Source organism: Cynocephalus volans, chromosome 7 (genome assembly GCF_027409185.1).
Source record: "Cynocephalus volans isolate mCynVol1 chromosome 7, mCynVol1.pri, whole genome shotgun sequence".
NCBI lineage: Eukaryota > Metazoa > Chordata > Mammalia > Dermoptera > Cynocephalidae > Cynocephalus > Cynocephalus volans.
This window is the reverse complement of record NC_084466.1, coordinates 705,611-733,504: the sequence shown is the minus strand read 5'-3', so window position 1 is coordinate 733,504 and position 27,894 is coordinate 705,611. Positions and strand designations below refer to the sequence as shown.

At 56.3% G+C, this 27,894-nt stretch overlaps 1 protein-coding gene across 1 annotated transcript in view; it reads right to left on the bottom strand.

The window, feature by feature from the left end:
* Positions 1–1,880: 1,880 nt before the first annotated feature.
* The window catches only part of GAS6 (growth arrest specific 6), a 39,461-nt gene continuing 13,447 nt past the window's right edge, over positions 1,881–27,894 (bottom strand). Inside the window, exons 3-15 of the mRNA XM_063102525.1 lie at positions 25,761–25,785; positions 24,270–24,332; positions 17,300–17,422; positions 16,427–16,549; positions 14,896–15,018; positions 13,689–13,810; positions 12,676–12,794; positions 12,193–12,382; positions 9,193–9,357; positions 7,882–8,050; positions 4,495–4,667; positions 3,041–3,269; positions 1,881–2,385 (exon numbers count right to left, since the gene is read on the bottom strand). Of these exons, the coding sequence (XP_062958595.1) occupies positions 2,231–2,385; positions 3,041–3,269; positions 4,495–4,667; positions 7,882–8,050; positions 9,193–9,357; positions 12,193–12,382; positions 12,676–12,794; positions 13,689–13,810; positions 14,896–15,018; positions 16,427–16,549; positions 17,300–17,422; positions 24,270–24,332; positions 25,761–25,785 (1,779 nt within the window). The 3' untranslated portion in view covers positions 1,881–2,230. The remainder of the gene's footprint in view (positions 2,386–3,040; positions 3,270–4,494; positions 4,668–7,881; positions 8,051–9,192; positions 9,358–12,192; positions 12,383–12,675; positions 12,795–13,688; positions 13,811–14,895; positions 15,019–16,426; positions 16,550–17,299; positions 17,423–24,269; positions 24,333–25,760; positions 25,786–27,894) is intronic.

The following is a 27,894-nucleotide window of genomic DNA, read 5'->3' as shown; positions in this document are numbered from 1 at the left end:
AAGGACATAGGCAGGAGCGGCCCAGGCTCCGCCTGACGTTTGCTCTCCAGGTGACGAACTCCATGTGTGCTTGTTTGTTTTGTCCCAGTGGAAATTTACCTGTAGAACCTCCTAGACCAGTTTTCTGAAGTCCTGAGTCAACAGAACTTCCACCCAGATGCTGCCAGAAGTTTAGAACAACAGAAAGTTGCACCAGTGTGGCCTGAGCAGGCAGCATCACGTACAGATGACAGAGCTGTGGAGGGTGTGCCTTACCCCCATGGCGTCATGGGAGGTGGCCCGAGAGCAGAGAAATGGGGTCAGGTCAACAGGAGCCCCAGGGACACAGAGTCTGCCCAGCACCCACAGCGTCCACCAAGGTCTGGGAGACCCCAGTGTGGCCTCCTGGGCTCTTCTGGCCAGCAGGTGGACAGAGCCTGGCCAGACCTAAGGGCCGGTGCCGCCACCCTTGCCTGAGTCCTTGGGTGAGTCGCTTTGCACCGCCAGGCCTCAGCCCAGCCCTGTAAGAGGAGGGGCCCTCCTGGTGGGCGTCAGGACTGCCCACTCCCTGTGTTTGGAGAAGCCTCCACCCTCTCCAGCCTGGCAGGCCGCCTGTGGGGCCTGTCCATCCAGGATGACCCCACCTCGTCCATCCAGGCAGGCAAAGGCCATTTGAAGGGCCCTCAAGGCCGTGCTCCTATTATCCAGAACCCTAGAAGGGAGTTTTGGTCCCCGGTCAATGGTGGCTATGGCTCACTATGCTTTTCATGTATTGATGTTTAGCTGCGGGTGGATTCTTAGAGTTTCTGCCCTTTCTTCCCCACCCTGCTGACCTCTGAGTCACCGTGACCTGTGAACTCAGGTTCAACAGCCTGCGGCGGCGAAGGTGCCCCAGGTCAGACGGCAGGTCCCATCCTGGTCAGCATAGCTTCAGGGATGAGCCGCCTGGCCATGCAACGAGGGCCTCCAGGCTGCTCCCTGCCGTCAGCTGAGCACTGTCTGAGGGTCAACACAGCCCAGACCTGCCCAGCCGCCTGAACACAGTTTGGGGGTTGGTATCTAAAGTAGAGTCTCAGTCTTGCTCTCAGATGCTGGAAACTTCTCTGGAAGGTCTGAGCCCTGCAGCCCCCAGCCGTGGGGTGCACGCTCTCCCTGGACAGAGTTCCCGGCAGAGACGGACACGTCCTGTTTGTAGCTTTAAACCGCGAGTCTTGGGCTTCCCCTTGGGACTGAAGAAGAGAAGTGACTCCCCGGGGCCTGCTGAGCCTCCTGTATTTGTGGGTGGTTCCTGCTGTCCTCGGAGAAAGCGAGGGCCACCGTCACTGCCCTGGCACTCTCACCAGTGAAGGCCCCACCCTCACCTATGGACGAGGAAACTGAGGCTGGGAGACGCAGAGCCATGGCCAGTGGGACGGGATCCAGGCTTCCCGCTTCCAGCGTGTTTGACGTGACACCGAAGGCCCTCTCGGCCCAGCTGACAGCCTCCCAAAGCAGAGAAAATTTTAAATTGTCCTTTTTAAACAGAGAATACGCTAGGCCTAGAAGCAAATGGGTTTGCCAGGGGGAGAGGGAAGGGTCCGGGCGCAGGTGCCGCTGCTGCTGGTGGCGAGGATCACAGGGGCTCCTCTCCGGCCAGCGCTGGGCCTGGCCACCTTCCTGCTCCTCCTGGACCCTGCACTCGGGCCCTGGCCTTCAGGCAGGCCCAGCGAGAAGCAGAGTGACAGGTCTTTCGAGTGGCCAAGGGCTGAGCACAAAGACCCCCCTCAGCCGCGGTCCCGGTCCAGCGCGTGGATCACGCCCTCGGAATGCGTTTACCCCAAGTGCTAAAGACCCACGAGGAGTGGACAGCAGCTGACACAGAGTTAGAAAGTTTTTCGTAAATGTTTTATTTTCCATATTTTAGTCAGAAAGAAGCATTTGGTAATAAAAATAATAGAGAACTATTTTCTTGCAGGCCGCTGTGCTGTGGGCCGCCCCTCCCGCACCCAGCTCCTGTCTGCAGCCCAGCTCGCGGCAGCGGGGCCAGGCTGGGGTGGCCCAGGTCACCATCGGTCCCTCACTATGTACAGATATGTTACAAGGCAACGGAAGGTCGCAAAGGAAAACAGCTCGCGAGCGGGCAGCCCTGCTGGCCTCAGGGTCTGGGGCCTGTGCACGCGGGGCAGGGCTGAGGGTTCACGCCCGCCTCCTCTGGTTTCAGGGGAAAGGCATGAGGGGTCTTTATTCACACGTGTGTCCTGCAGCAGCGGGTCTAGGGTGCGGCGTGCTCGACTGGAGGGCAGGAGTGAGAGGTGATGTCGCTGTGCTTGTACGTGGCCTCATCCAGGTCCAGGAGCTTCTGGTTGACCTCCAGCGTCATGCAGCCGCGGTAGAACGCTGTGACTGGCGCTGACGTCACTGGCACATCTGGGCAGCGGGAGAGAACAAACACCGTCTGAGCAGCGAGCCAGGGTCTGAAAGAGCCCGTCCCCATCCCCACAGCCACGGGCCAGGCCTGGGTCCCCTCCACGAGCAACTCCATCCCCGTCTGGATCCAGACCCGGCAGACGAGCATGAAGCACAGGCCGGTGGGCCCTGGCAAGATGCCCTGTTATCCCCCTGGGGAGCACACAGGGACAGGACAGTCAACCAGTTAAGTGTTATCTTCTCTTGGCCCACATGAGTCATGCACGCTGCAGGGCTTCCTGGCTCTCCCCCTCTTCAAAGTTTTGTTTATTAAGACTAAATGGAGTTTGTGTCTGGTGGCCAAGACGGAAATCCTGCTATTTGCCGCAAGTAAAAACCTGCGCTGGGCTGGGAGCAGCCGAGGACTTATGTAAGTGCCGGCTCTGAGCTGCCTTTCACCATTTACCTCCAGGGCAGGGATGGTCTTCACTCAAGGCCCAGCCCTACACCCGGGTCTGCCCAGCCTTCTCCCAGGTGGCTGCGGTCTGATGCTCAGGCCCATGCCCACCCCAGCAAGGAAGGGCCACTGGCAAATCTGAGCGTCACTGCGGCTGGTGAGTAAACCTGCCTGGTCCTCTTCCTCTACAAGAAAAGCCCCCCCGAGAGCACGTCCTACCTGGCAGACCCCCGATGAAGGTGAGCAGGGGGCCCTGCAGGTGCCTGCCCAGCACGGCCAGCCTCTCCTGCAGCTGGGCGGCGCTGACCTCGCTCTGGCCCTTGGTGCCGTCCACCTCCAGGGAGGCCTCGCCCGCTTTCAGGGAGACGGCAACCACGTGCTCCTGCCCGTCGCAGACCTTGATCTCCATTAGGGCCAGGGCCACGCCCTCAACTGCCAGCACAACCAGCTGCGGGGCACCGAGACAGGCAGGTTGAGTCCTGCCCTGAGGGCCCCACACTGCCCTTCCTTGGGGGTGGGGGCTTCCCTGCAGCCCTGGGGCTGAGGGGCCAGGAGCCCTGACCGCAGGGGACCCACTCCACATGAGGAAAGGGCCTGGAAGGTAACATGGGACAAGCAGATGCGGCAACTCCCCCAGGCCAGTGCGGGGTCAGACCACCCTCCCCCCACCCCTACGGAAGTGCTGGCCTGGGCAGAGCTGATTAGAGGCTGCCAGTGAGTTGTGATGGGGATGCAGGAGGTGGCCGTGGGGGCCGCCTGCCAGCCCTGGTGCGTGCTCACGCCAGGCAGGGACACAGCCGGGACAAGCATAGGCCCTGCACCCTCTGCCCCCGCCCAGGGTGGTTGGCGACAGCCATGCCCAAGCCCTCAGCTGCTCATTCCAAGGTGCTGGGCCTGGTCTGAAAGTCGGCAGTGTGTGCATCCTTTGCCTCCGAGGCGATGACTGTCTGTGCAAACCTTGCCTGTTACCGTCGAGGCCAAGTAGCCAGAGAGGCGCACTCGCCCTCGGGGCAGGCAGAGCTGCCCACGGACCTCTCTGGGTTGACCCGTGATTTCCTCCTTTGGACAGAGGATAGAACCTATTTCCTTCCCCTCTGAATTGTGCCATGAGAGAAGCAGCAGAGTCCCGTGGCTCCTGTAAGCTTGACTGAGTGTAGGGGGACAGGAGTGGGGAGACTGTGTCCCTGGGAAATAGTGGCTGTGCTCAGAGCTCTGGTGCTGCTGGAGGAAGGAGCCAGTGTCAACAGATCCAACTATCTGAGAGAAACCAGAATCTGAATCTGTTAGTGACATCGTCTGACTTAAGTATGAGTGACTGACTCAACTCATTCTGAACCAGCTGCCTGTGGAAAGACACCCCACGGCCCTGGGCCACTGCAGCTCACAGGCTGCTGGAGTCAGACCTCTGGCTGCACCATAGTTGACCTTGACCAGCCATAGTTTTGCCTCACAATCATGTCAAGGTGACCGTGTGTCAACGACCCCAAAGAGCGGCCTGTGCCAGGCCTGTCCTATTAGACCTCTGGTCAGAGGCTTTCCAGGCTGGGCTTACGGGGCTGGGAACAGCCAGGTGCCTCGACCCCAGGGGAGTGGGGGCCCGTGAGCCTCGGGGTGGACGCCCCATGCCTCTGTGCATGGGTGCCGGGTGCTGGCGGCAGAGGAGCCTGTGATACCTGTTTTTTAAGCTTCTTTGTGGAGTGGTAGTCGACCAGGGCCACAGAGAGGGGGACGGTGTGGCCGTCGCCCACCAGTGCAAGCAGCACCCCCGTGTCTGTGGCGGGGCGGATCCGAGCCACGGCCTCGACTTCCCAGGCTGTTTCCGTCCCCACATCTGGCGGTGTCCGCGCTGCGATGAAAGTGGCACATTACGGAGCGGTATGGGCGGTGAGAAGGTGGGAGTGAGGGGCTGCAGGACACAGGGAGGCACCGGCCCGATGAGACGGCAGCTGGGGAGCCGCGTGGGTCACTCAGTGCCGAGCCCGAGGAAGCCCTCGGCTGTCTCGGCAAACAGCCTCGCATCGTGGGAGTGACAGGAAAACCTGAACCTGGAGTCCAGATTCTGGCCCATGGTGCCAAGACCGTGGGGATGCCCGAGGACGCTGCTTCCTTTGGGCCACACCAGCACCCCATTTCTAAATGCCTCTTGAGGTGACCCCCAGGCTACATAGATCCGCCCAGGGGGGCCACAGGGCACAGGCCTCACACAGAGGGCCACAGCCCGACCCCTTCCTGCTCTCCCCCCGGCAGAGTCCCCAAGCCTCTGCGCCTCACCTGTGGCCCTCAGGCAGTTCTGCGAAGTTGAAAGAACATTGAACCATTTTAAAAAACTGGCAAACAGAAGCTGTAATGAGAATTACTCCAACAGACCACTTGCAGGTCTGTGTTCTGAGCTGCAAGGACTTTACTGTTCTAGGGCCTCAGGGAAGTGACTTTCCTTCACATGCCACATGTACGTACTTACGCACATGTAATGCATCCACAGGAAATATACACACGCATATTTATCTGTATGTTACCCAGACAGTTCCACACAATGTACTCTGACAGACAGGACTGCATTCTGTTCCTCCCAGGGCAAATACACCCACATTCCTCTCCATGTTTGAATTCTCTGCTGATTAAGAAGCCGGAAAAAATCTCCACCCTCTTGGTTTTTAAGTGCTGCTCTCTCACCAAGAACGTCAAAGTCCTGGTGAAGAAGCTGTGTTTAAGCAAAATGGCGCTAGACCGGTGTGTGCACAAATCTAAGATCAGATGCTCTCACCCCCGCCAGGTGACTGTTCAGAGAGAATCACGGCGTCTGCTTTGGTCTCTTACCCACTGGACTACGGTCTCCTCAAATCCACATCATCTGTTTGTCCCTGTCCCTATGGTGTCTCTTACAGTCAGTTCTCAATAATTGTTTATTAAATTGAATGCACACAGAATTGGAAAAAGTAACAACAAAAATGCAGCATTCTCTTCTGCTGCCAAAGTTTTCCCTGTATTTGTGGAGAAAGAGATAAGAATAGTCTTTAATATGTAAGTTTCCCTCCGAAGGGGTATCCAGGCACACACTGGCTGTCGGAGTGATTTCAAAACTCTCCTTGGGGATTTTTCTCAGTTTGCCACCATGTGCCCACCTCACATGGAGGCTTCTGAGACCCCGGTGTCTAGTGAGCCCAAACCCATCCTGAGTTGCTGTACAGTGAAAGTGTCCCGCACTACAGTCTCCTAACGAGTCTTTTCTGTCTTGTAAAATGGATGGTAATCGTGTAGCTTAAGATTCATTAAGAATCCGTAGTTTTAAATACCATTTGGCCTTTGCTATCTTAAGACTTGTAGATCAAAACAATACAGCAAAAATGGAAAGGAGACCATGATACAACAGTCATTAGAAATGATACCTGTGATGTCTATGTTATGGCAGGGGAGACGTTTCTATTAAGTGGAAAAAAAATTAAACATTCACATTACATGATTTTGTGTTAAACATTATAATGATGTTCTAGAATTAGTATGTATAAAAATAGATTAAAGAAATAATGTGTGTTAACATGCTAGGTGGTGCAATCAGGAGTGAGTGACTCTTCTGAAAAATACCTTTAATGAAATGGTCATGTTTTTGACAATTAAAAGGGAAATGGTGACCTTAGGTCTTGCCCAGGACACAGGGGCAGGTTCCATCCCCATGGACCTGGTGGCCCCATGAACTTGGAGGTCCCCTTGGGTGCTTAAGGACCTGTGGCTGGTGAGGCCTGCTGGGAGAAGGGTGCTGCCTGCCCTCTGGGCTGTGACCAGGTGAAGAGCCTGTTTGGGTGTCTGACTGTAAAAGGTGAGGGTCTGGGGTGGGCTCCAGGATACACGGCTCTCCTAAGACTGTCAAAACCAAAAGCCACTAATGCACATGAACTCAGGAACAGCAACAAAAACTAAGGGCTCTAGCCAGTGCATGCTCAAGAAATAGGTTAATTTTAAGTAATCTAAGGAAAAGACTGGAAAAATCATGTGAGTCCACAATCAAACAATGTGAGTTTTTAACTATCCACCACTCATCTGAATTCTTCTTGCTGTTGTTTCTCAGAATAATGTTAGTTTCTATCTTTGGACAATTAATAACACTGTGATCTGGAAAAATTTATGTGAAATGAATCAACTTATGTTTAAATGGCTGCTCACTTATCAGCATGTTAGAAATGCTTTTACTGTAAATTTTCACCGGTTTGGTAATAAAATATAGAGATAGCTGCGTTTTGTTTTTAGAAGTTTTGGGCTCTGCTTTACCGAGCTGGGAGGGCCTCTGGATCTGACACTCTGGTCATCCCCAGGGGACTCCCACCCTTGGCTTCAGCAGCCCCACCCACACCCAGCCCCTCAACACCTCACCTGAGGCGACGGGCATGGCAGACCTGGCGTGGGCAGATTGGACCTGGAGGACCCTGGCCCGCTGCCTCTCCATGGCACACCAGCTTTGGGAGGTACCCACTGCCCCAGCACTGACCGCCTGAGCCCCTGTTCCTCTGAGAGCATTCGGGACTGGGCCACCGGCTTATCCTCAGCTGAGACAATCCTCTTTCCTCCTCTGGGTCTTCTCTTCCTTTTAATCTGAGTTCATGGTGTCCCTCAGGCAGCCACACTGCTACTTTTAGACGCTTGCCTCCTTATTCTGCACTGAGTCACTGGCGATTGCAACACTACATATGTGTTTGGAGCTTCTCCACTCCCCAGACAAGCCCCAGGCTTGTGCTATCTCAGGACCTTCTGCAAAGGACCCTTGTGGGTCCTTCCCACCCTGCCCCGCCTGTCCCCTCCTGGCTGTCTGATGTGGGGCCACCTTCTCCATGAGTCTCTCCTCTCTTCCTCGCTGGCTAGCCCAACACTGAGAGCACAGCACGGCCATTCTAGGAGGGCCCTGTACCCTCACCCCCGTCACACCTGCCCAGAGCCTGCCATGGGCATCGGCTGACCCTGACCCTGTTGTCCAAGGTAGGAGCTGTTTTCCTGGCTTGTCTCTTTCTTTCTTGGCATAAACTTGGCTGGAAGTACAGCAGCAGCCATCCCAAGGGAAGAGTGAGACTCACAGTAGTTGAGGCTGTAGATAGCAAGCCCGTTCCCGGGGTAGAAGGAGCCCCTCTCCGTCACGGAGAAGCACTGCATCCTCGCGTTCACCTTCACGGTCTCCTGGATGGTGGTGTCTTCGCCGTTCAACCAGCTCCAGCTCCTCATGCAGCCATCCAGACGCGGGTTTATCTGGAAAGAGAGACAAACCCCCGTGGCTTCTGTGAGTCACGATTCCAGACACCCCCCTGCAGGGCAGTGCACTCTTGGCTCAGTAGTGTGGAAACCCACTGCAGAATGCACAAATCCCACCTGCATGGTGATCTCATAAGAGGGCTCTGCACCTCACCAAAGGGCTCGCCACAGGACGCCTACTTCCACACGGGGTAAGAGCACGTGTATCACACTAAGTGAGCCCACCTCCTGTGTCTGCACCCGTCTCCCCACTCAGGAAGCAGAGGGGAGCACAGGCTACCTGCCTGCCTGCCTGCCGGGGTGGGGCAGGGGGAGGCACCACCTGCACCACAGCTGTGCCTGGAGTGCAGACCTGGCACCTGGGAAGCACGTGTACCAGTGCAAGCCCGAGGGCTGGGAAGCGGCCCCAGCTTGGCTGTGCACCTGCTGTATGGTGTGCACAGTGTGGATCACCTTGGCCTCTGTCCTGGCACAAGGAGGTGTGAGCAGTGTGAGTAGATCCAAGGAGTGTGTCCCAGTCAAGGGTGGCAGGACATCCCTCCTTGTGGCCCTCTGCACAGTGGCCCTAGCGCTAACCCTCCTGCTACTCAGCACCAAGGATGCTTTGTCCAGTGGGTGTGGACATTGTAATCACAACACCACAGATGCCAGCCACCAGCATCAGCACGTGGGAGAGGAGACACACAGACGAGGTGCACAGGCTGGTGGCGGGGGAAGGCGTGGGGAGAGGCAGGGCCATTTAAGACAGCCGACGCTAACGTCCCCACCGTGGGTTTTTCCCTTATGACAATTCTGGCAGGGTGAGCAACCCAAAGTGTTGTTGGGAATTGTCCAAAAAGTTGATTGTTCTTTTTCTTAAAGAATAATTTCATTGTGTTTTATCTCCACTGTAAAATGGACACTTTACCAATTCAAATGGAAACACAAATGGTTCTTATAAAAAGAGACAGTGAGATTAATGATGCAGCCACCCCTGCTGTGTGTCAAATTCTAGGAACCCTTCGCCTTCCTCTAGGTCTTTTGCAAAATTTGGTTAACACTAAACACACATCGGCACATGGCTGAACACACCCTCACACGGACCCGTGTCCCAGCACGCAGCAGGCTGCACTTTGACAGGTGACAGCAGTGGTACTCACAGGCTGCACGAGGTGTTTCTCCTTGAAGGGAATCCCTCCCACGGTGAGGTTCAGATGGTACAGTCCTCGGTCCAGCTGAAACAGATCCCCTGCCACCGCGATTTTCATGACAGCGTCCTTATTGACCTTGATGACTACATTGCGCTCCAGCTCCTCGACCGAGATCTGAGAGAAGCCAGGACCGTGAGAACCGGTAAGTGTAACTTCTGGAGGAATGCCTGCCTCACACGAGACCACGTTCACGATCGCGTATGTCCAGGAGGCAACCAGCCTCAGGGAGACTACGCTCTGATCTTCATCTGGGCCAAGAGATGCCCAGCCTCAGGGAGACCACGCTCATGGTCACCTGGGCCAAGAGACGCCCAGCCTCGGGGAGACCACGCTCATGGTCACCTGGGCCAAGAGACGCCCAGCCTCGGGGAGACCACGCTCATGGTCACCTGGGCCAAGAGACGCCCAGCCTCGGGGAGACCACGCTCATGGTCACCTGGGCCAAGAGACGCCCAGCCTCGGGGAGACCACGCTCATGGTCGCCTGGGCCAAGAGATGCCCAGCCTCGGGGAGACCATGCTCATGGTCACCTGGGCCAAGAGATGCCCAGCCTCGGGGAGACCACGCTCTGATCTTCACCTGGGCCAAGAGACGCCCAGCCTCGGGGAGACCACGCTCATGGTCACCTGGGCCAGCGCTTCTGCACACCCCCTCCATGCTCAGGGCAGGGGGCTGTACAGACTACCACCATGGATCACCTTGTGAGCTCACAGGTCAGGGTTTGAAAACAAAAGCATGCCGCAGCAAATGACAGTGGAGACCTCTCCAGTGGGTGTAGGATCATGAGAATCAACTTGTTACACGAGCATTTCCACAGAAAGTTCCACGTGCCACTTCTGCCAGATCCCAAAGAACAAGCAAACCGATGTCTCCTTCAGGCACAAGACGGAGAAACCGCACAGTGTGGCTACGTCGTGCACAGGCCCCCCGCCCCCATCTACACTGGTGTGGAAAATACCCATGGGGAAGCAAACGCACAGGCCTGGGCCCATCCTCTCTTCTCTGAGCGAGATGTGCGTCCTCCTGTCTCTGGCACCCGTGGACGGAGGCAACGGCTGTCTTCTGGTGCGTGTGTGGCTTTGGGGGCACTCCAGACGCACAGGGGCGGACTGAACCCTAATGCAGTCTCAGTGTTTAAAACCTTTTACTGCAGGGCCGACCCCGTGGCTCACTCAGGAGAGTGTGGCGCTGGGAGCGCAGCGGTGCTCCCGCCGCAGGTTCGGATCCTATATAAGGATGGCCGGTGCGCTCACTGGCTGAGCGCAGTGCGGACGACACCAAGCCAAGGGTTACGATCCCCTTACCGGTCACAAAAAAAAAAAAAAAACCTTTTACTGCAAAATGTAACAAAGACGTAAAAAGGTTTATATGACATAAATGTGCAGCTTAACGAACCTCACAGAGCTGTTCGCACCCGAGTCCCTGCATGTCCCCCAGCCCCAGCTCTTGTCTGCTCAAGGGACTCTTTGCCGTTCTTTATAAATTTACCACCAAGCTAGATCCCTAAGTAACAAGTTCCACACCTAACATTGGCGAGATCCCCGTGTGCTGCTTTTGCTCGATGCCGCGTTTCTGAGACTCATCCACGCTGCTACGCAGGCCTCTCTCTCTCTGCTTCTCCCCTTCCACGGCACGGCAGCGGCATCCACGTTCACCCACATTTACCCGAGCCGCCGCCTGCAGGTTCCAGTTTTCCAGGTTGGGGCTCTTGGTAATGGTTTTGCTACATTCTCGCACACAGACCTGAGTGCCAGTTTTCTAGACAGTGCACTGAAAGCTGTGTGCAAAGAACTATGTGGGAAATGACTTCAGGCCTGGAATTACGTTATCTTCCTTCACAGACTTTTCATTTGCTCTGCCAGGGCCCTGGGGCTCACACCTGGGGCCACCATAGAACTGTGTTAGAGCTGAGATTTGTATGGCCACGTAGATGGCTCACGGCCTGGCTGATGAGCTCCCGTCTTTGACGGCATCCGTTAGAGCCAGGCCTCGCACAAGCAGGACAGCAGACCCTGCGCGGAGCTCCCGCCCACAGCTGAGCTGCACTCGCCGGTCCCCTACCTGCCCGGGTTTCACTCTTTTCTGACACTTTCTCTACAATGGCCAATGGCCACCTCCCTCTGAAAGACCCTCCCCTTCGCTCCTGGCTGCACTGACCCTCCTTCAAAGCTTTCCCCAGCATGACGTCACCTTGATGCCCTCCAGGGAGGATGACCCTGCCTCCCCTGAGCTCTCAGGAAACTTGTGGGAGATCCCAGGAGGCCCCAGTGGCCTTGGCCTCGCTGTAGGGACAGGCAGATGATCCTGTCTGAGGGGCCGCTGGGTCCAGTCTGCTGCTGAGCAGGGGGACCAGGGCTGAGGCCAGGGTGTCCCCAAGCCACGGCTGCTGCTGTTGTGAAAGAACAGGGAGGCTATGTCTGCACGGGGCCCGGCCCTGCCCTTGGAGGTGGCAGCAGGGCTGGCCCCAGAGGTGCTCACTTCTCACCGCTGCCTGCAAAGGCAGGAAGTCTCAGTGTTACGGACAAGCTGTGACTCAGGAGGGTTAACGAACATGTCACAGAGGTGACGGGTGGTCTGCCATCCAGGAGGGACACCCGGGCCAGCATGCTCACAGGTCAGATGCCCACCCGGCTCTGACCGCAGCACTGACTGCCGCCAGGCTCCCCTGGCAGTCCACACAGCACAGACATCTTTGCAAGAGAAAAGATCCCACCCGGCCTCTCCCCACAGCCTTCAATGTCTTCCTGCTTTCTTCGAGAGGAACCCCAAAGCTCCTTAGTGTACCCCAGAACCCAAGCGCCAGCTCACCCTGTCCACCATCTGACCGAAATCACCTCTGTGGGCCCGCACAACCTCCCGCCTCCACGGGCCGCACAACCTTCCAGCACAGAGCCACAGTGCTGTGGAGTGAGTGAGAGAACGTGGAAGGGGCTGTGACCCCACACCCACCGTCTGCCACATGCCGTGGTTGATGACTGGCCCGCTGCTGGTGACACGGCCCACACCGTTGTAGTGCAGCTGCAGCTCCAGCCGGCCAGCCCTCAGGGCCAGCACGATCCAGGTGCTGTCCTGATGGCCCCCAGCGAAGAAGAGGACCCCCTCAGGGTCAAAGGTCCGGAAGTCAAACTCAGCCACGAGCCTGGGCGGGGCACGGGACACAATCAGAGGACACACAGGCAGGAGGCTCATGGTTCCCCCGCTCAGGCTGAGCCCCACCCAGCACCCCACAACCCTTTCCAGGATGCCAGAGGCAGCTTTCCTGCGGGGGCGAGTTCACTCAAAGGCCACGCAGATGTTTGCACCAGGGCCCAGTGGATGGCCCGGGACAGTTCTGGACTCAGGCACCGTGCCTCCTCTGGCCCTGGATCTGCGACACCGTGGCAATGGCTGCTTCACCCAGGTTTTGTTGTCGTGTGTCAGTTGCCTTCTCACCTGGTGGGCTGCAGCCTTTTGAAGCGCAGTCTGATCACAGGGGTCCCACTGAACATACGGCCCAGGTACAAGGACTTCATACTCTTGGCAACACTGAAAGGCACACACGGCAAGATGTCCTGCCGCAGGACAGGGGTTCAGCCTCTCTCTCTACCTTGAGGCTCATCCTCTGTCCCTCCCAGTCCTCGTCCGCGCCCCAGGCTCACTGCTGACATCCCACAGAGATTGTCACAGCCTGACCCGCCATGTGGGGTGTGCCAGTGAGAAAGCCAGCTCGCGTGTTACAGCCTACACATCCCACAGCGCCTCTGTGCCGTCCCAGAGCCTCTTTCCCTCATTTCCCTTTTGGCTTTTGTTTTTTAAATCATTATTTCAAACATACAGAAAAGTAGAGAGAATCACCAGAAAACTATTATAAAATAAATAAAATATGGAAGCTGTGAAGACATTTCTAGAATGTTCCCTGCTCTTTGCTGCAGCTTCTGCACGTACTCCGAGGGAGGACAGAACCCAGGCAGGTGTGAGCTGGCCCTCCTGGAAGACTGGGAGGCAACAGAGCTGGGGTTAGAGTGGGGCCTGCTCTGCCCACCACAGGCCATCTGGGGCGAGCTGGACAGGGAGCTGCAGCGGGGCACTCTGTAGACACCCCGGGAGGGAGGCCATGCAGAGACAGGGCTTCCGACAGCCCTGCAGCCGCCCAAGGACACCGCTCCACAGAAGGCAAAGATTCAGGCAAGGAACCTGGAGGCATGAGCGGGTTGGGTGCCCCCGACCGCTCAGTCCCAGGCCTGGGGACACTGCTGCCACGGTGTCTCTGCAGCAACTCCCAACTCAGCACCAACCAAGTGTGCAGAACGCACAGGCTGCCACAGAGACGTGTAAATACGACAAAACGTCCATCACAGAGTGGAGACATCTCCCATCCCAACCTCTCCATGTGGCCCCAAGACCCACAAAGCCTTTGGCAAGCACTGAGTGCATTTCCCCAGACCCCACCATGATGGGGCCCCTACCTCGCAGGTGTCCATGTCAGCGGACAGCTTGAGGCCCCCGCGCCCGTTGCAGTGGCAGCTGTAGCTCCCTGGGGAATTGACGCAGGTCTGCTCGCAGCGGCCCTGCAGGCACTCGTCCACATCTGCAGCCAGAGGGCGTGGCTGAGCATGCAGATGCCTCCGCACCGCATGTCCGTGTGTGTGTGACTGCATGCATGTGTGCGATCGCACATGAGGCTGGCTTGTGGTAAATGTGCAGGTTCTAATGAGTGTAGCTCAGGAGTCAAGTCTCCCCAGTCAGACAGCTATAGTCACAGCCCACCCGCCCCTCCTGGGGTGCCAGCCTCAGCTGTCCACTCTTTCCCGAGCACAGTGAGTGCCAGTCTTGCTCAGCGCTGTCAGGCTGGGGTGAACCACACGTCTCTGAAGCTCTTGGCCCAGTCTGTGCAATCAAGGGTTCCTAGGGGATGGGGAGGGGCTTGAGGGCCAGTGTGGTGGCAAAGGAGGATGGTGCAGGGGTCCTGGACCCCCATCTTCTCACTGTAGCTACTCAGCCCCCACGTTCTCCCTCACTGCGGCACTGCCCCTCTTAGGAACCCACATGGCTACCTCGAAATAGTAAGTGGGGCTTGGCTTCTGTGCACCCCCCAGGACATGTTGGGATGCTGCCACGAGAAATAAGATGTCATGGGCCATCCTGATGCAGCAGGGTGAGCTTGAGGGTTGGACAGGAGCCCGAGTTGGCCAGAGGAGCTCAGGGGTCTTTCCTCTGTGTCTATGGCAGGTGGAGAAGGGGAGGCACATGTGTGCATGTGCAAGTGAGCGTGCACTCGAATGTGTGCATGTGTATGCATGTGTGTGCTTACATGGGTGTGTATGTGCATGGATGTATGTACAGGTGTGTGCAAGTGTTCATGTGCACATCTGTATGCACACGATTGACAGTGAACGTGCATATGTATGTGTATGCATGTGTGTGTGCACGTGTGCATGCGTGCACTTGGCAGGGATCAGTTTCGTGAGTCCTCTTGGATGCAGATGCCAGAAGGAAGACACTTCCCAGGAGGTGTCTTGGCTTTTCCAACCCTGTGTGCTCACTAGGAGCCCCAAGGAACAGAGCAGCAGGGTTGTCACCAATGCCACGCACACTCAGGCAGGGAGATGCGCATTTCTAGGGCTTGTAGGAGGAGGAAGAGGTAAACCAAGGGTGACTGGGAGGCGTGGGTACCTTGGCAGGCCTTGTCCTGGAAACTGTACGCGTAGCCCTCGTCACAGAGGCACGAGTAGGAGCCTGGCAGGTTCTTGCAGCGTGCCGCCCCGCAGGCATCTGAGTCTGCACACTCGTCCATGTCTGCGAGCAAAACAGCAGACATGACACCACTGAATCTCACATCATACTGTGACAGCCACAGCTGGTGCTGGGGCTGGACTCGGCTGCATTTCACCCTGCACTGGAACAGCCACGGCCAGCACAAGGACTGGAGGGCCGAGAACAGCCCGTGAGACAATGTCCAGCCCTGCAGAGTCGGACCCATCCCAGGGCTAGACCCCGCCCCACTGCCTCCCAGCCCCTTCCCCTCTCTCGTCCACCTGACCTGGCAGCTCCAGGCCGGGGCTGGGGACAGGAGGTACTTCTGATCAAGGACCCCAGCTAAGAAGGCTGAGTTCAGACCAACAGACTGAGCAGCTGGACAGGGCACTGCTCAGCCAGGAGGGCACAAAGTTGTGCTATTTAATTCCAATAACATATAGAAAGGCAAAAAAAAGTAACCCCTGGGGACCTTGTGAACTAAAGTCCCACGTCCACAGCAAACCATTTACTGGTCTCAAACAACCAGTTGTCACTGTTGGATTAAACCACAATCCTAAGACTCGAGCGTGCTAATCTGAGAAAGAGTAGGGGCCACCACTGAGTTCCCAGGTGCCTGCAAGGTACAAACCCTGAGATAAAGAGTCCTCAGTGTGTGGAGGAGGAGGAAGGTGGGGATGAGGGGGACGAGGACGGGAGGAGGGGGAAGAGGAGAGGGAGGAGGGGGAGGAGGAGGGAGAAGAGGAGGGGGAGGAGGGGGGAGAAGGGGGAGGAGGAGGGGGAGAGGGGAGGAGGGAGAAGAGTGGGGGGAGGAGGAGGGGAGAAGGTGGAGGGGGAGGGGGAGGAGGGAGAAGAGGGGGGAAGTGGAGGGGGTGGAGGGGGGAGTAGGAGGAGGGAGAAGAGTGGGGGAGGAGGGGGAAGCGAGGGACACCCCACCACGATGGCGGCAACAGGAAGCCCCCTGCATGCTGGGTGCTGTGTTAGGTCCTTTGGACACGATCTCGTGGACTCTGTGAACTGTGGGACCGAGTCGCTTACTCCAGGCCAGGGACAGAGCCGGGACGGGGAGCCCTGTTCTCCAGGCATGAGGATGGGCTGAAGGGGAAAAGGTTAGTCTACGCATTTCCAGGCTCCTGGGGCACCTCCGTGGGACTGGAAGGAGGCCCAGCAGCCGCCTACGCGTGTGGCCTCACTAGCTGGACGGACGCGTGCAGCTGTGGCCCTCAGATCCCAGGGAATCACCTCTCATGGTGCTCGGCAGCTCCTTGTGGCCACCGGCATGTCTGGGCTTGTGCTGTCTCTGCAGGACACCCCATCCCTTCCAGGACCAGGGGAACCAGCCAGCAGCAGCCTCTCACAGAGCAGCAAACTTGACCAAAAGTAAAAGGTGGGGAGGGATAGAGAGGGGAGAGGCTCGGGGAAGCCCAGGTGGGCCCATCTGAGGCCTTACCTTGGCACGTCTTGCCGTCAGGGGACAGTGCAAAGCCACTGTGACAGGCGCACTGGAAGCTGCCTGGCTTGTTGTAGCAGACCTGGCCGCAGCCGCCATTCCGCTGGCCACACTCATTCACGTCTGCACGGGAGGAAGGGTGCAGGGCAGCCCGAGGAACACACACCTGCCTGGGGCAGCCTCTGCCAGAGGCCCCTCTCTTGGCCGCATGTGGCGGTGGCAGGCAGCAGGTGTCATGGGCCCTGAGGAGCTGTTGGCGGTGACAAGCCACAAGGCTCAGCTCTGTGGGCACCCAAGGCCAGAGGCCAGACATGATCCCCTGGCTGATGCCCAAGTACAGACATGGCCTGGCCAGAGAGCTTGTCCTGAGGCAGAACAAATCCCTCAGGATGCCAGGAGACAACAGGGCCAGATGAAGGGGCAGCCCAGCCTGCCGGACTCTCCACCACAGTGAAGGGTTTGGACCAGGCCCAGCGGCCGTTTTCCCTGCAGGCGTCTTTACTGGCACTGCAGGCTGCGCTCAGGGGACTCGGAGGTGAAATCACTCCCTCCCTTTCAACCAGTGGGCACTGAGGTCCTGTGTGCCATTTCCGTTCATTACAGCCCTGTTCTCAGAGAGCACCCAGCTCCTCCCTAATTCTCTCAAGGAGCTGGTGTGGCTCTGGGAGAACCCAGACCTGCAGCATCCTGGTGGCTTCCCGTGTGGGACGCTGTCCCTGTCCTGGACCTGCGGCGTGATCTGAAGGGAAGCGCTCCTGGCTGGGAGCTGAGCAGAGGCCCCCCGGTGGGTGGGGGTGCAGGTTGGGGTCAGAGAGGGTGGGAGACACAGGGGCCCCACTCCCTGGGCCCATCATGAGGCCGGGGTGGGCTTACCTTTGTCACAGAGCCGGCCCCCCCAGCCGGCCTTACATAGGCAGAAGAAGTTGCCCATGAGGTCTTGGCAGGCCTGGGTCCCCTCCTTATCGCAGGGGTTCGGAGTACACTGATCAGGCAGGTCTGAGTGAAAGGACAAAAGAGGGGCTCACCCTGAGCTGCCCCCAAAGCTTCCCCAGCAGCTGGGAGTGGTGCGGCTGTGGGGCAGGTTCCAGGGCACGTCGCCCTCTCCACAGCCCCAGCTGGCCACAGCAGCACGCCCAACTCCGTGTGGGAGCAGGGTGCACTCTCACCCAACCACCACGCATCCATGGAGCCGCCCAGGAGCTCAGACCTCCCAGGGAGCAGGTCAGACAGAACGTCGAGCTGACCCCAGGAGCTTCCAGGCAGATCCAGAACATTCCACCATCCCCAGCAGACGTCTCCACCTTCCCAGGCCAGACCAGGCTGCCCATCCAAACCCCTGCCATCACCCTTGGTGGACGCCCTCCCTTCAGCCCAATGTCCACTTTCGGGTCAACCCTGACCCCTCCCAGAGCATCTCAGGGACGGCCTCAGGCCAGGTGTGCTCTGACCCACTCTCCAGAGCTGCTTTCCAAGGAGTGCTCCAATCGAGCAGCCTGTCACAGACAGCCGGGGTGTCCATGACAGTACCCGAAACAGTGCCGCCAGGCAGGCAGGACAGCTCCCGTGCACACGGCGACGCAATTCTGAGCTTCCAGAAGCTGTAGAAAGAGCTATGATTATACCCGGAGCTCAAAGCGTCCTTTCATGGGCCGCTGGCCGTGCATATGCAGGGAGCCCCGCGGATGGGGCCTGGGCTCTGGTCCTCGCCATGACTTGTGTCTGCAGCCCGCTGCCATATGTGACATTTCTGGACAGCTCTGAGAAGCCCTGTGCTGGCCGCCCCAGGAGGGGCAGAACGTTGTTCCAGAGAAAGTTGCTCAGCTCACAGAGGGGCCGCGCAGCTCCCGTTCTCCTGCCTCCTGCCTCCACGGGGGGCCGGCACCGTTCCTACGCAGCTGCAGACCCCCGTCCTCTTGGCGTGCCTGGACACGCCACGTGTCTCCCAGTCACACACATTTTTCCTGCTTCCTCCTCCTTCCAGGCCGTGGATGTGCCCTGCCTGGAAGTCACACACCAGGGGCTGGGGCTGTCTTTTTCAGGTCGAGGGCACAGGCCTGGTCTGACCCTGTAAACTCACCGGCTCCCGTGGGGTGTGGTTTCTCTGCGTTGACAGTGGACAAGGGGCCCTGGTCCTGTTGATGCGTGGTGCTTGGGTGACAGTGACCAAGTGCGTCCATGCTGCCCTTGAGATTGTGGTCACTGGGCAGAGCAAGCAGCAGAGGGCAGGGGCTGGTCCTGGATTCAGCATGGCTGAGACCCAGCTACACTCACGCCTCTCGACGCTGGCGCCCCACGACACCTCGTGCCATATGAAACCTCCACATCAGGCTCTTCCACTCGTTCTCATGCAGGAGGCAGCTGAGGCCCACAGGGCTAAGCGACCTGCCCAGGACGTGAGAATCTCCGTTACTGTTTCTTACTCTCAGGAGGAAACTAAGACAGGATGCTCGGTCCGCGTGCATTTTCCTTGCAGGTTGATGGCCCACCTTAAGCAGGACCGCAGGATCGTGGCTTCTAAGAGGACTCGCTGGTTCCTGGGTAACCACCAGGCACTGGTTGCAGATCCTCCGTCCCTGTGCCAGCCCCACAGGTCTGATGTCCTCTGCTCAATGAGGCTTTGTCATGGGGAGCAAGCCCAGGCCAGTGGCTGTCCTTCAGGGCCACCCTCAGCAGGGGCACCGTGAGGTGCTGCCAGTGGGTACCTACCTCCAATTACCACTGCACTCAAAGCAACCAGCATTTTGTGCCAAGCTGGCAAACAGCATGTTCACCACGGGGTTTGCAATTGGTCATCGGCACAGGGATTATCTGTGCAGATGGTGAGGGGTCTCTGACCTCAGCCCATCCAGGGCTCAGGAGTCAATCCTTGTCATGGGCTCAGACCCAGCCTCTGTCATCCCGGGCAGGTCTGGGCACCAAGCTTGTCAGGAAGGCCGGCTGGCAAGTCACAAAACACTTGCCAGTATAGACAGAGCACAAGTCTTGAAGTGTTTCTGGCATACTTGCCTGGGTATTTCTGGCCAGTCGCTATAAACGCCCTTTACCTTTAAGCACACAGGGACTGGGTCCAGCCGTCAGAGTCACAGGGGCACGAGGATCAGGACCAGGGATTCTGCACCATCCACAGCTGCTGTGAGCCAGCAGTGAGTGCCCATGCCCGACGCTGGCCTGTCCCTCACACTGGCCCTGGCCTCCTGATGCCCACCCTGGCCACCTCTCCACTCTGCTGAGCTCGGCTGTAACTCGGGCTCTGCTGTCACGTGGTGCTTTGGCACAGGAAGTGTTTGGTCACAGCAGGGGCTGGAAGGCTGAAGCCAAGCCAGGATTAGAGACATGAGGGGTTTGCTCACCCACCTGACCTCAGGTGAAGAGGCTCCGAGGGGCAGGAAGGAGGCAGAGACTCCAGGTGTGAGGTTCATGCCAGGGCCAGACCCTCTGGCTGCAAAGCCCCTGACACCCCCACACTGCTCAACACCAGGCCCCAAAAGACCCCCTGTGGCAGGGAGGTCTCGGGGAGAGAGTACGTTTTCACTTAAAGTATTCGGTTACAGATTTAGTTATTTCAGTTGTTAACGTACCCCTGTAAATTTGACGTGAAGCTGGCTAACTTGGTCTTGAATTTGCCTGGAATATGCCCAAGCCTCCCCCTTAAATGTCCTCCAGGCTGAGGGACAACACCAACTTCGCTGGACTGGGACTGTATTAAAGGTCCCCATGCCCACTTTGAGCCAACCTCACAGTACCCACCCCGGAACGACTCCACCCAACACTCCTTTTGTTTATTTCCCTGCTGGAAATCCATCTGTAGGACAAAAGGAAGGCACCGAATTCACACATCCAACACTCAGCAAGTGCCCGGCAAACTCTGCAGAAAAGCAGAAAAGAGATAAAACATTTGCAGGCCCCAAGGGGCACCCCCTGGACTGGCCACATCCTTGGCACACACAGCAGAAGGGCATCCAGCCGGATGGCTGACCTGTGCAAGGGACGCCAGGGCTCTGGGCGAGTGCTCAGGAGAGGACAGGTTTATCTCAGCCTCATCGAGGGCGTGTTGGGGACAGGAGGAAGGAACTAGCCTGTGGCTGTAGCTGGAACGGGAAGTGTGTGCTGGAGGCCAACAGAACGCCCTTCCCAGGGCCTGGACAACATGGCCCAGTCCACTCCAGGGCCCCTTACTCTGGCCAAGAGATGGGCAAAGGAGACAGGTCCCCTCCTGGGGAGAATCCTGAGGGCCAGGATGACAGTCTGTGGGAAGGTGACCTTCTTGGCAAGAGCCCACAGGGTCCTAGTGGCCAACAGACCAAGCTTCAAGCCCCTGCTGCTGGACACCTGCTGGGCACAATGGGAGCCTTCAGCGGTGGAGAAGCTGGACCTGCCGTGGGAAAGGGCAGAGATGCAGCCCGAGGCTCCTCGTGGGCACCAGGAGAAGGAAGTGCACGCGGCCCGTGGTCTCGTCCTTCCCGCCAGCTCCCGCTGCCATTGGTACCACAAGCAGACCCGTGGGCTCTGGGCTCCCACGCGAGACCCGCTAGGGGGCAGGTACTTGTCTTGGGCTGAATTTGGACTCTTTGGCAAACTCAGAATTACCTGTTTCAGGCTATTGCTTTAATTTTAACAATAATGAATAACCAAAAAGTCAAGCTATGAACACCAGCTAGGGCTACTTTCCTGAAAGAACCAATGGATGAAATGCACTGCTGCCTACGCCCCTGTCCCTTGCGCCCCAGCCTGCAGCTGCGGCCCCCCAGGAGTGACCTGCACATACAGCCCTGCAGGCTGCCACAGCGCTGTCTTCACTACCCCGTGCACAAGTGGGGCAGGCCCATTTGTGCTTTCTCACTGGGGGATGGGAGCGGCAGCAGCCGGACGAGTGGCCAGAAACCATGTTGATCGTGCCTGACCCTCCAGTACACTCAGGGAACAAACTCTGGGTCTCAGCGCTGTCCTCCTCTCCCGGGCTGCCCACGGGTGAGAGTCTCCGTGTCCACTAAGAAAGTGCCACGGCAATTTGAAACACGCGAAGGAATCCAATGCCACAAAATAACCAATCGAAGCCACAAGGTAAGTAAATACGGCTGGAAACCCAATATGCAGAAATCAATAATCTCCATACAGACAAGTTAGGAGACTGAAACAATGAGACGCGGCCAGAAGTCAGCCTCACGAGACAGTGCAGGGCCAATCTGGAGAAAAATGCTCCAAGGGACCGAAAACGAAGGTTTCCAAGTGGGAGAGACACGCTGCGGTCAGAGCGGAAGACCTAACGCCACTTAGACATAGTCACCAATGCAACAATTGCAAGCCCGACTCAATAGGCAAAAGGGTTTTTTAGGGTTTTAAGGGTTTTTCATGCTTTAGTTCATTTTGAAAAATAAGCAGGACACCAGGAAAAGACTGCAGAGGAACACGCAGGAGAACGGCCCTCAGCAACCAACACAGAGCAGTTCTGGCGCCGGCGAACCGCGCAGGGACTCCCCAGTCCCGGTGTCCAGGGTGTGAGGACGTGGCTTCCCGCCACCAGGTGAAGGGTCACAGAAGCGGTGTGGGGACAGTCACAAAGAGAGTCCAGGGGAGCTCCTGGAGGTTCACATGCTTAAACACAAACATGAGACTTTTCTACAACTGTTCTCAGGAAAAAGACAGGCTAAAACCCAGGAACTGAAACAACCTAATAAATATGAATATATAATTAAGAAAAAAGAGATTGGTTTAGCAAATTTACAACAGAAAATACCTGCAGAAAACGAAAAGCTGAAGTAACAGGAAGCTGAAACTACCGTGATGCTCCACATCCACGTGAAAGGCCCCAGAGGTCAAGGGCTGACCTCTGACCTCTGACCTCTGGGGAGGCAGGGTCAGGGGATGAACCCTGGGGAGGCCGAGGCCAGGAGGGGCAGGGCTTGCTCAGGCTCCACAACGTGCAGGCAGCGGCTGACCTGGCTGCCCTGAGCACCAGAGGCCAGGCCCTGCAGGGCACCCGCTCCATGAGGCTGACCAGTGGTCAGAGCAGAGCCTGGGACACACAGCAGAGCCTCTCCCATTCCCACGTGGCTCCAAGAGGGCTGAGGCTTGGGGCTGGGGTCTGCAATCGAGAGATGGAGGCCCACAGACTACCCTTGACAGGCGGGTGGCGGGACACAGCCATGGCCGCTGCGTGCCAGGGCCAGGCTTGCATGGCTCCCCATGTGAGTGAACCCTCCTCCTGCCTCTTCCAGGAGCAGGTGGGTGCCCCACAGTGTCTCAGTTTTTCTTAGCTGCAAAACGGGTGAAATAACAATCCTGATGTCATGGAGTTTGGTGATGTCAGCAGCTCACACTGTGAGGCCCTTAGCATGGGGGGCTCGACTGAGACAGCCCATTCCTCTGTCATCTTAAACACACCAGGCTCTGAAGGGATGACTTGCAGTGGTTATGTGAGTGTATGTGTACATAAGAATTCACACAGGACACCCCAAAAGCCCATTTTACTTTATGATAATTTAAAAATGTAGTGCTCTGGCTCTGTCGGAATCCTGCCAATGTCACCAATTGTCGGCTCTTTTACCTGCCTGTAATCCTGCCAACTATGCCAATTGCAAAGCTGGGCTAATGTCAGAATCCTGCCGACTGGGCCAATTGTCGAGCTAGGGCTGGGTCTGGAGCTCACAGACCCCTCAAGCCCATTGTCCAGACTGGGTCACAAAGTCTTCGCATGCCAGGCTGGGTCCCCAGACCCCTCACACACAGGTCTGAGCTAGGTAACCAGCAAACAGGTCCCTGGAAGCTGTAGGTTGGAAAGCATGGTTGTGCGTGCGGTGGCCACCCAAGGCAGTAAGCTCCAGCCAAGGTGGCGGCGCCACACAGACGCACTAACTGCACCCACCCCCAACATGCCCTGAGGCGAGGGGGCCTGATTAAATTATTCTATTTTCCCAACAAAAAATATATTAATAATATTAATAAAGACTCATGACAAGCTGAGAAAACCTGTGCTACCTTTAGTATGAATGGTTGATTTGAGAAATCTATCAAGAACTCCTACAAATTGGGAAAAATGAGCAGAGTAAGAATAGTTCACAGAGAAAAGAAACAGAGCATCCGAAACATGTGAAACGCAGCTTCACTCCTCAGAAGGAAAAACACCGAAATGACGGTGTCATTTTTCACCTGCTGTATTCGAAGGGCTCAAAATGTTTAAAAATACACGTAGTCTGGGAAGCCACGCCCACTGCTGGGCAGGTGATCAGGGTGGGCTCTCTGCACCAAAACGAAAAATGACCCAGGTTTGACGATTCCTCTCTCAGGAATGTATTCTGCAGATATACCGAGACGTGTGACAGGTACACGAGATGTCACTCCAGTTTAGTTTGTAATAATAGAAATTGGAAATTAGCTAGAAGTCCATCAATGCATGTGGGTGAACAGATCATGTTACACACACCTGCAAATGCAGACGTGGACGCGGTCTGCACTGACACAGAAGACAACCCGCGGCAAGGCGAGCTGCCGGGTGCAGAAGATAAAACTCCCTCCTGTGTGCACAAGTCTAAGCACCGGACAAGCCCAGAACTGGCCACCATAGTGACCCTTATCAGGATGACTCGGAGGCAGAGGGCAGGCTTTCACTCCACATCCTAGTGACATGTTTAAATTTTGTGCCGTTTGCACTTATTGTCTATTTTTAGAAAAATAAAATTTACTTGCTTAAAAAAGAAAGTTCAGTGAAAAGGAGCAGACCCCAGGAAGGCACTGTAGCTCTTTACGATAACAGGAATATTTGAGACCCTCCCTGCAAACCACAACAAAGCCCAAAGCTGCCCAAACTTACAGTGCTTTAAGGAAGACAGAAAGGAGACAGACTTACCTTGAACGCATGTGACAAAATGTGGGTTTTTGATGTATGGAGATCCGTATTTGCTAATGCACTCTGCAAGAGAGAAACAGGCTGTGTGTCACTTCACACCACGGACACTGGATGCACTTGGGACTGTGCTACGGTTTCTTAGCTCTGGAGAGGTGGCTCATTCACTTTGCCCGAGGAGCTATAGTCCTTGAGCAATAACAACAGTTTAGCTTTAACACGAAACATTTTAACACCCACAAACAGGAAACATCTCCACCAAAGTGGCAGAACTCTGCACCCAGAAGTGTGAAAGCACCTGCCACGACTTCTGTAGTGCCTCCTACTGCACAGAAGGATCACTGAAAACATTTGGTAAGTTTTCCGACTGTAGTCAGAGAGCTAAACTTCAATTTCACATCGACCGTGATTTGAAAGTCAATCTGCTTTGGAGAAACTCCCCCAGGCCATTTGGCACGCTGCACTCAGCTTGACTGCGGATGTTCCACAAGGAGGAGGGAGGCGTGGTTCTGAACATCGGAAACTTGGAACTGTGTAGAAGGGGTGTTGAGTCCTTTATCTGGCCGTTCAGTAGGTCACTGTTGCTTGCCCATGCATAGGAAGACATCAGCACAGACAGCAAAAGGTGGCTGAAGGGCAGATGCGTGGGATAACTGGTCACCCTTCTCAGGACTAGAACCCCGTGCATCCAAGACAAGGCAGATCCTGGGCTTTCCAGAGCCAGTTACAGATCCACTTTGCTTTTTGCCAGATACAGACCCAGAGAAGGTGCCTCTGAGGGGCTAAAGTTAAAGAAGAAGACCCAGGAATACTTTTCTTTCCTTACAAGTGAAATACATCCAAAGAACTTTAAAATGGTGGTAACTAGATAAGCAGTTCTCAAAGTGTAATCCAGAGCCTCTTGCAGGGAGTCGTGAGGTCAGAGCTATGGCCCCAATAAGACTGGGACCTCACTGTACTTTCTCACCTCCCTCTCTCCCCCGTGTGCAGCGGGGTTTCCAGAGGCCACACTATACGCAGCAATGCCACTGCTCCAAGTGCCTAGAGAACATCTGCCTCTGAGCTCCTGCTCCTCCAATTAAACAAACACACCCCTCGGTGTTCTCGGTTTTAATAAATAATATAGTGAATATTGATAAATACAGCCCACACGAAAAAACTCTTTGGAGTCCTCAACAGTTTCAGAAATGCAGAGTCCTGAGACCAAAAAGTTTGAGGACCACTAAATCAGTCTTGTTTCCACACAGTGAGCTGAGCCTGGAATCAAAGCCGAGAAGGCTTTGCAAATGACAGCACGCGGACCTAGTGTGGAACAAAGACGTGGTGTAAAAGAGACACGTGTCTCTCTGACCCACGTGCTCCAGTCAGTCCCAAACTCACGGTGTGATTAAGCAATGCTTCCTCAAGGAATAGCTCCCTAACGGGATTTCTCGAAACACGTGTCCCCCAGCTACGCCTTAGGACAACTAAGATAGAGCCGTGGTTTACACTTACCTAAGTATCTTGGATAAAAGTAGTCCTGTGGCAAAAGAAAGAGAAAGGGCAGTGGTTACTGGCATGAGCTGAGACTCCTGAACAACAGTCAGCGGTGGGTTAACCAGACCTCGGCCTTTCTTCCGAGGAGGCAGAAGCAGACTCTGGAGGTGCTGCAGGAGGGGGCTTCCCACAGTGGCCTGCTAAGCCGCCTTCTGCCCTGGAGGACCATGGCATGAGAAGAGGAGAAGAGAGGGGAGCAGCTGGCTTTGCTTCTGCAGAGTGACCACAGGCAAAGCGGACCGTGTGCCTAGACTTTCTGTGACCAGCAAAAGCAACGCCATTTACAGCTACTGACGACAGGTCACCCAACGTGTCTCAGAGAAAGGCACCCTTAGAAAGATGAGAAAGGTCCCAAGTAAAACCAAGTCCAGCCCCTCACTGGACAAGCCTGAGCACCTTTCCGTGTCCACTGCATTTGCAGTTTTATCCACGAATGCACACGTAGGAAGTCCGCATGGAAGGTCTTTTTAACCCCATTATCAGGAATTTGCCTGAGGTCACAAAGCTGAAGCCGGGAAGGGCTTTGGATGGCTCAGGATCAGCGGGAGCTGCTGCACAGCACTCTACAGAGTGACAACTGGAGGCGGCTCCGGCGCTGTCCTTCCACACGTGCGGGCATTGTCAGCTGCTTCTGCACGGCCTTCTCAGCCACTTTCCTGTGCACTTGGGCTCAGCCCTCCGCCAGTGGGTGGTGCCACCTGAGGGTGGCTGCAGCTCGGGGAGACTCCATGGTGCTGCACACACTTGCTAAGATGTGCTCAGACATGGCTCCTGAAAGTTACATTCTAGTAAAGATGGAATGTTTTTAAACTCTTGATCCTTTAAAAGAAAGTAAGAACCAGGGCAAGTTGTGACTGGTGGGAAGGCGGCATCCGTGCAAATGCGAGGACAGAGAGCTGGGTATGGGGAGTCGGGGAGGGACCTCCGAGCCCCGCAGAGCCTGCCTTCCTCCTCTCTCCCTGCTTTTGGTCACAGGGTGCCAAACCCTGAGAACAGGAAAGGCCAGCAAGGCCAGATGAGCTCTGGCGAAGCCCCTGGCCCTGGGGCTGGAGGACAAACTAACACCACGTCTCAAAGGGAAGGCTTTGCTTCCAAAATAAGACTCAAGAGGGATGAAAGCCGTGTCCACTCAGGTCAGGAAACCAAGAATTAGGTTGAGGAAGGACTGAAGAGAAGACCAGTGAGTCAACCACCCAACTTTGCACAGATGCTTGCACTGCCAGGACTTTCCAGAAAGCGTACCCTGTTTTTTAAAAACCCTAACAGGTCATACTGTCAACAGTCACGTGGGATCTGTTTAAAATGATGCGCTCTACTGCTGCAGAGAGGCGTTGCTAATGGAAAAGCCAGGCCCCCTCCCCTCAGTCAACCACACCTATGGCAATGGCTTCCGAATAACCTCAGGGCACTGAGTCCGAATTTGTCTGCTTCACCACTAGGGGAGGGAGCGGTAGGGGCAGCCCACGTGTGAGAATTGCCTGGTAACCATGGGAGAGGTGGCTGAACCCTGAGTCAACGCAGGGCTGACACGAATACACCTAAAACGGCCACACACTCTCCCACAAGAAAGAGAGATTTCACGTGGCCCTTAGAAAGTTCTGGCACAGAAACAGCTGAGGAGTAAAAGGCGCCCAAATACACTCCGTGACGCCACAGGACCAGACACAGAGCACGTTGTTTTGAGACCCACCTGCCCCCCATCACCTGCATCACAAGTTCCTCAGGTGCACGACCCTTGGCCTGAGGCTGCGGCAGGGTGGTCTCTCCTGAGCAGTGCCCCTAGGAATCCCTGTGGAGCAGAGGCCAGAGAGGTCAGGATGCCGAGATTTAGGACCAGGGATGACCTCCCACACATACCTACCCTCCTTATCCACCCCAGGAGGAGCAAGCCCTCTTGGGTGAGGGGTGGGGTTGGGGTTGGGGTGCGGAGTGGGTGCAGGATGCTGGGACCAGCGGGCTGGTGATGGAACCCTTTGTCACCAGGCAATCATTTTCCCCAGGGGTTTGCCTCTACTTTGCTTAAACAGCTAAAGATAGAAAGAAGTGAGCAAAACCTCAGACCCCACGCCATGAACTGAAGCTCCAGGAGGTG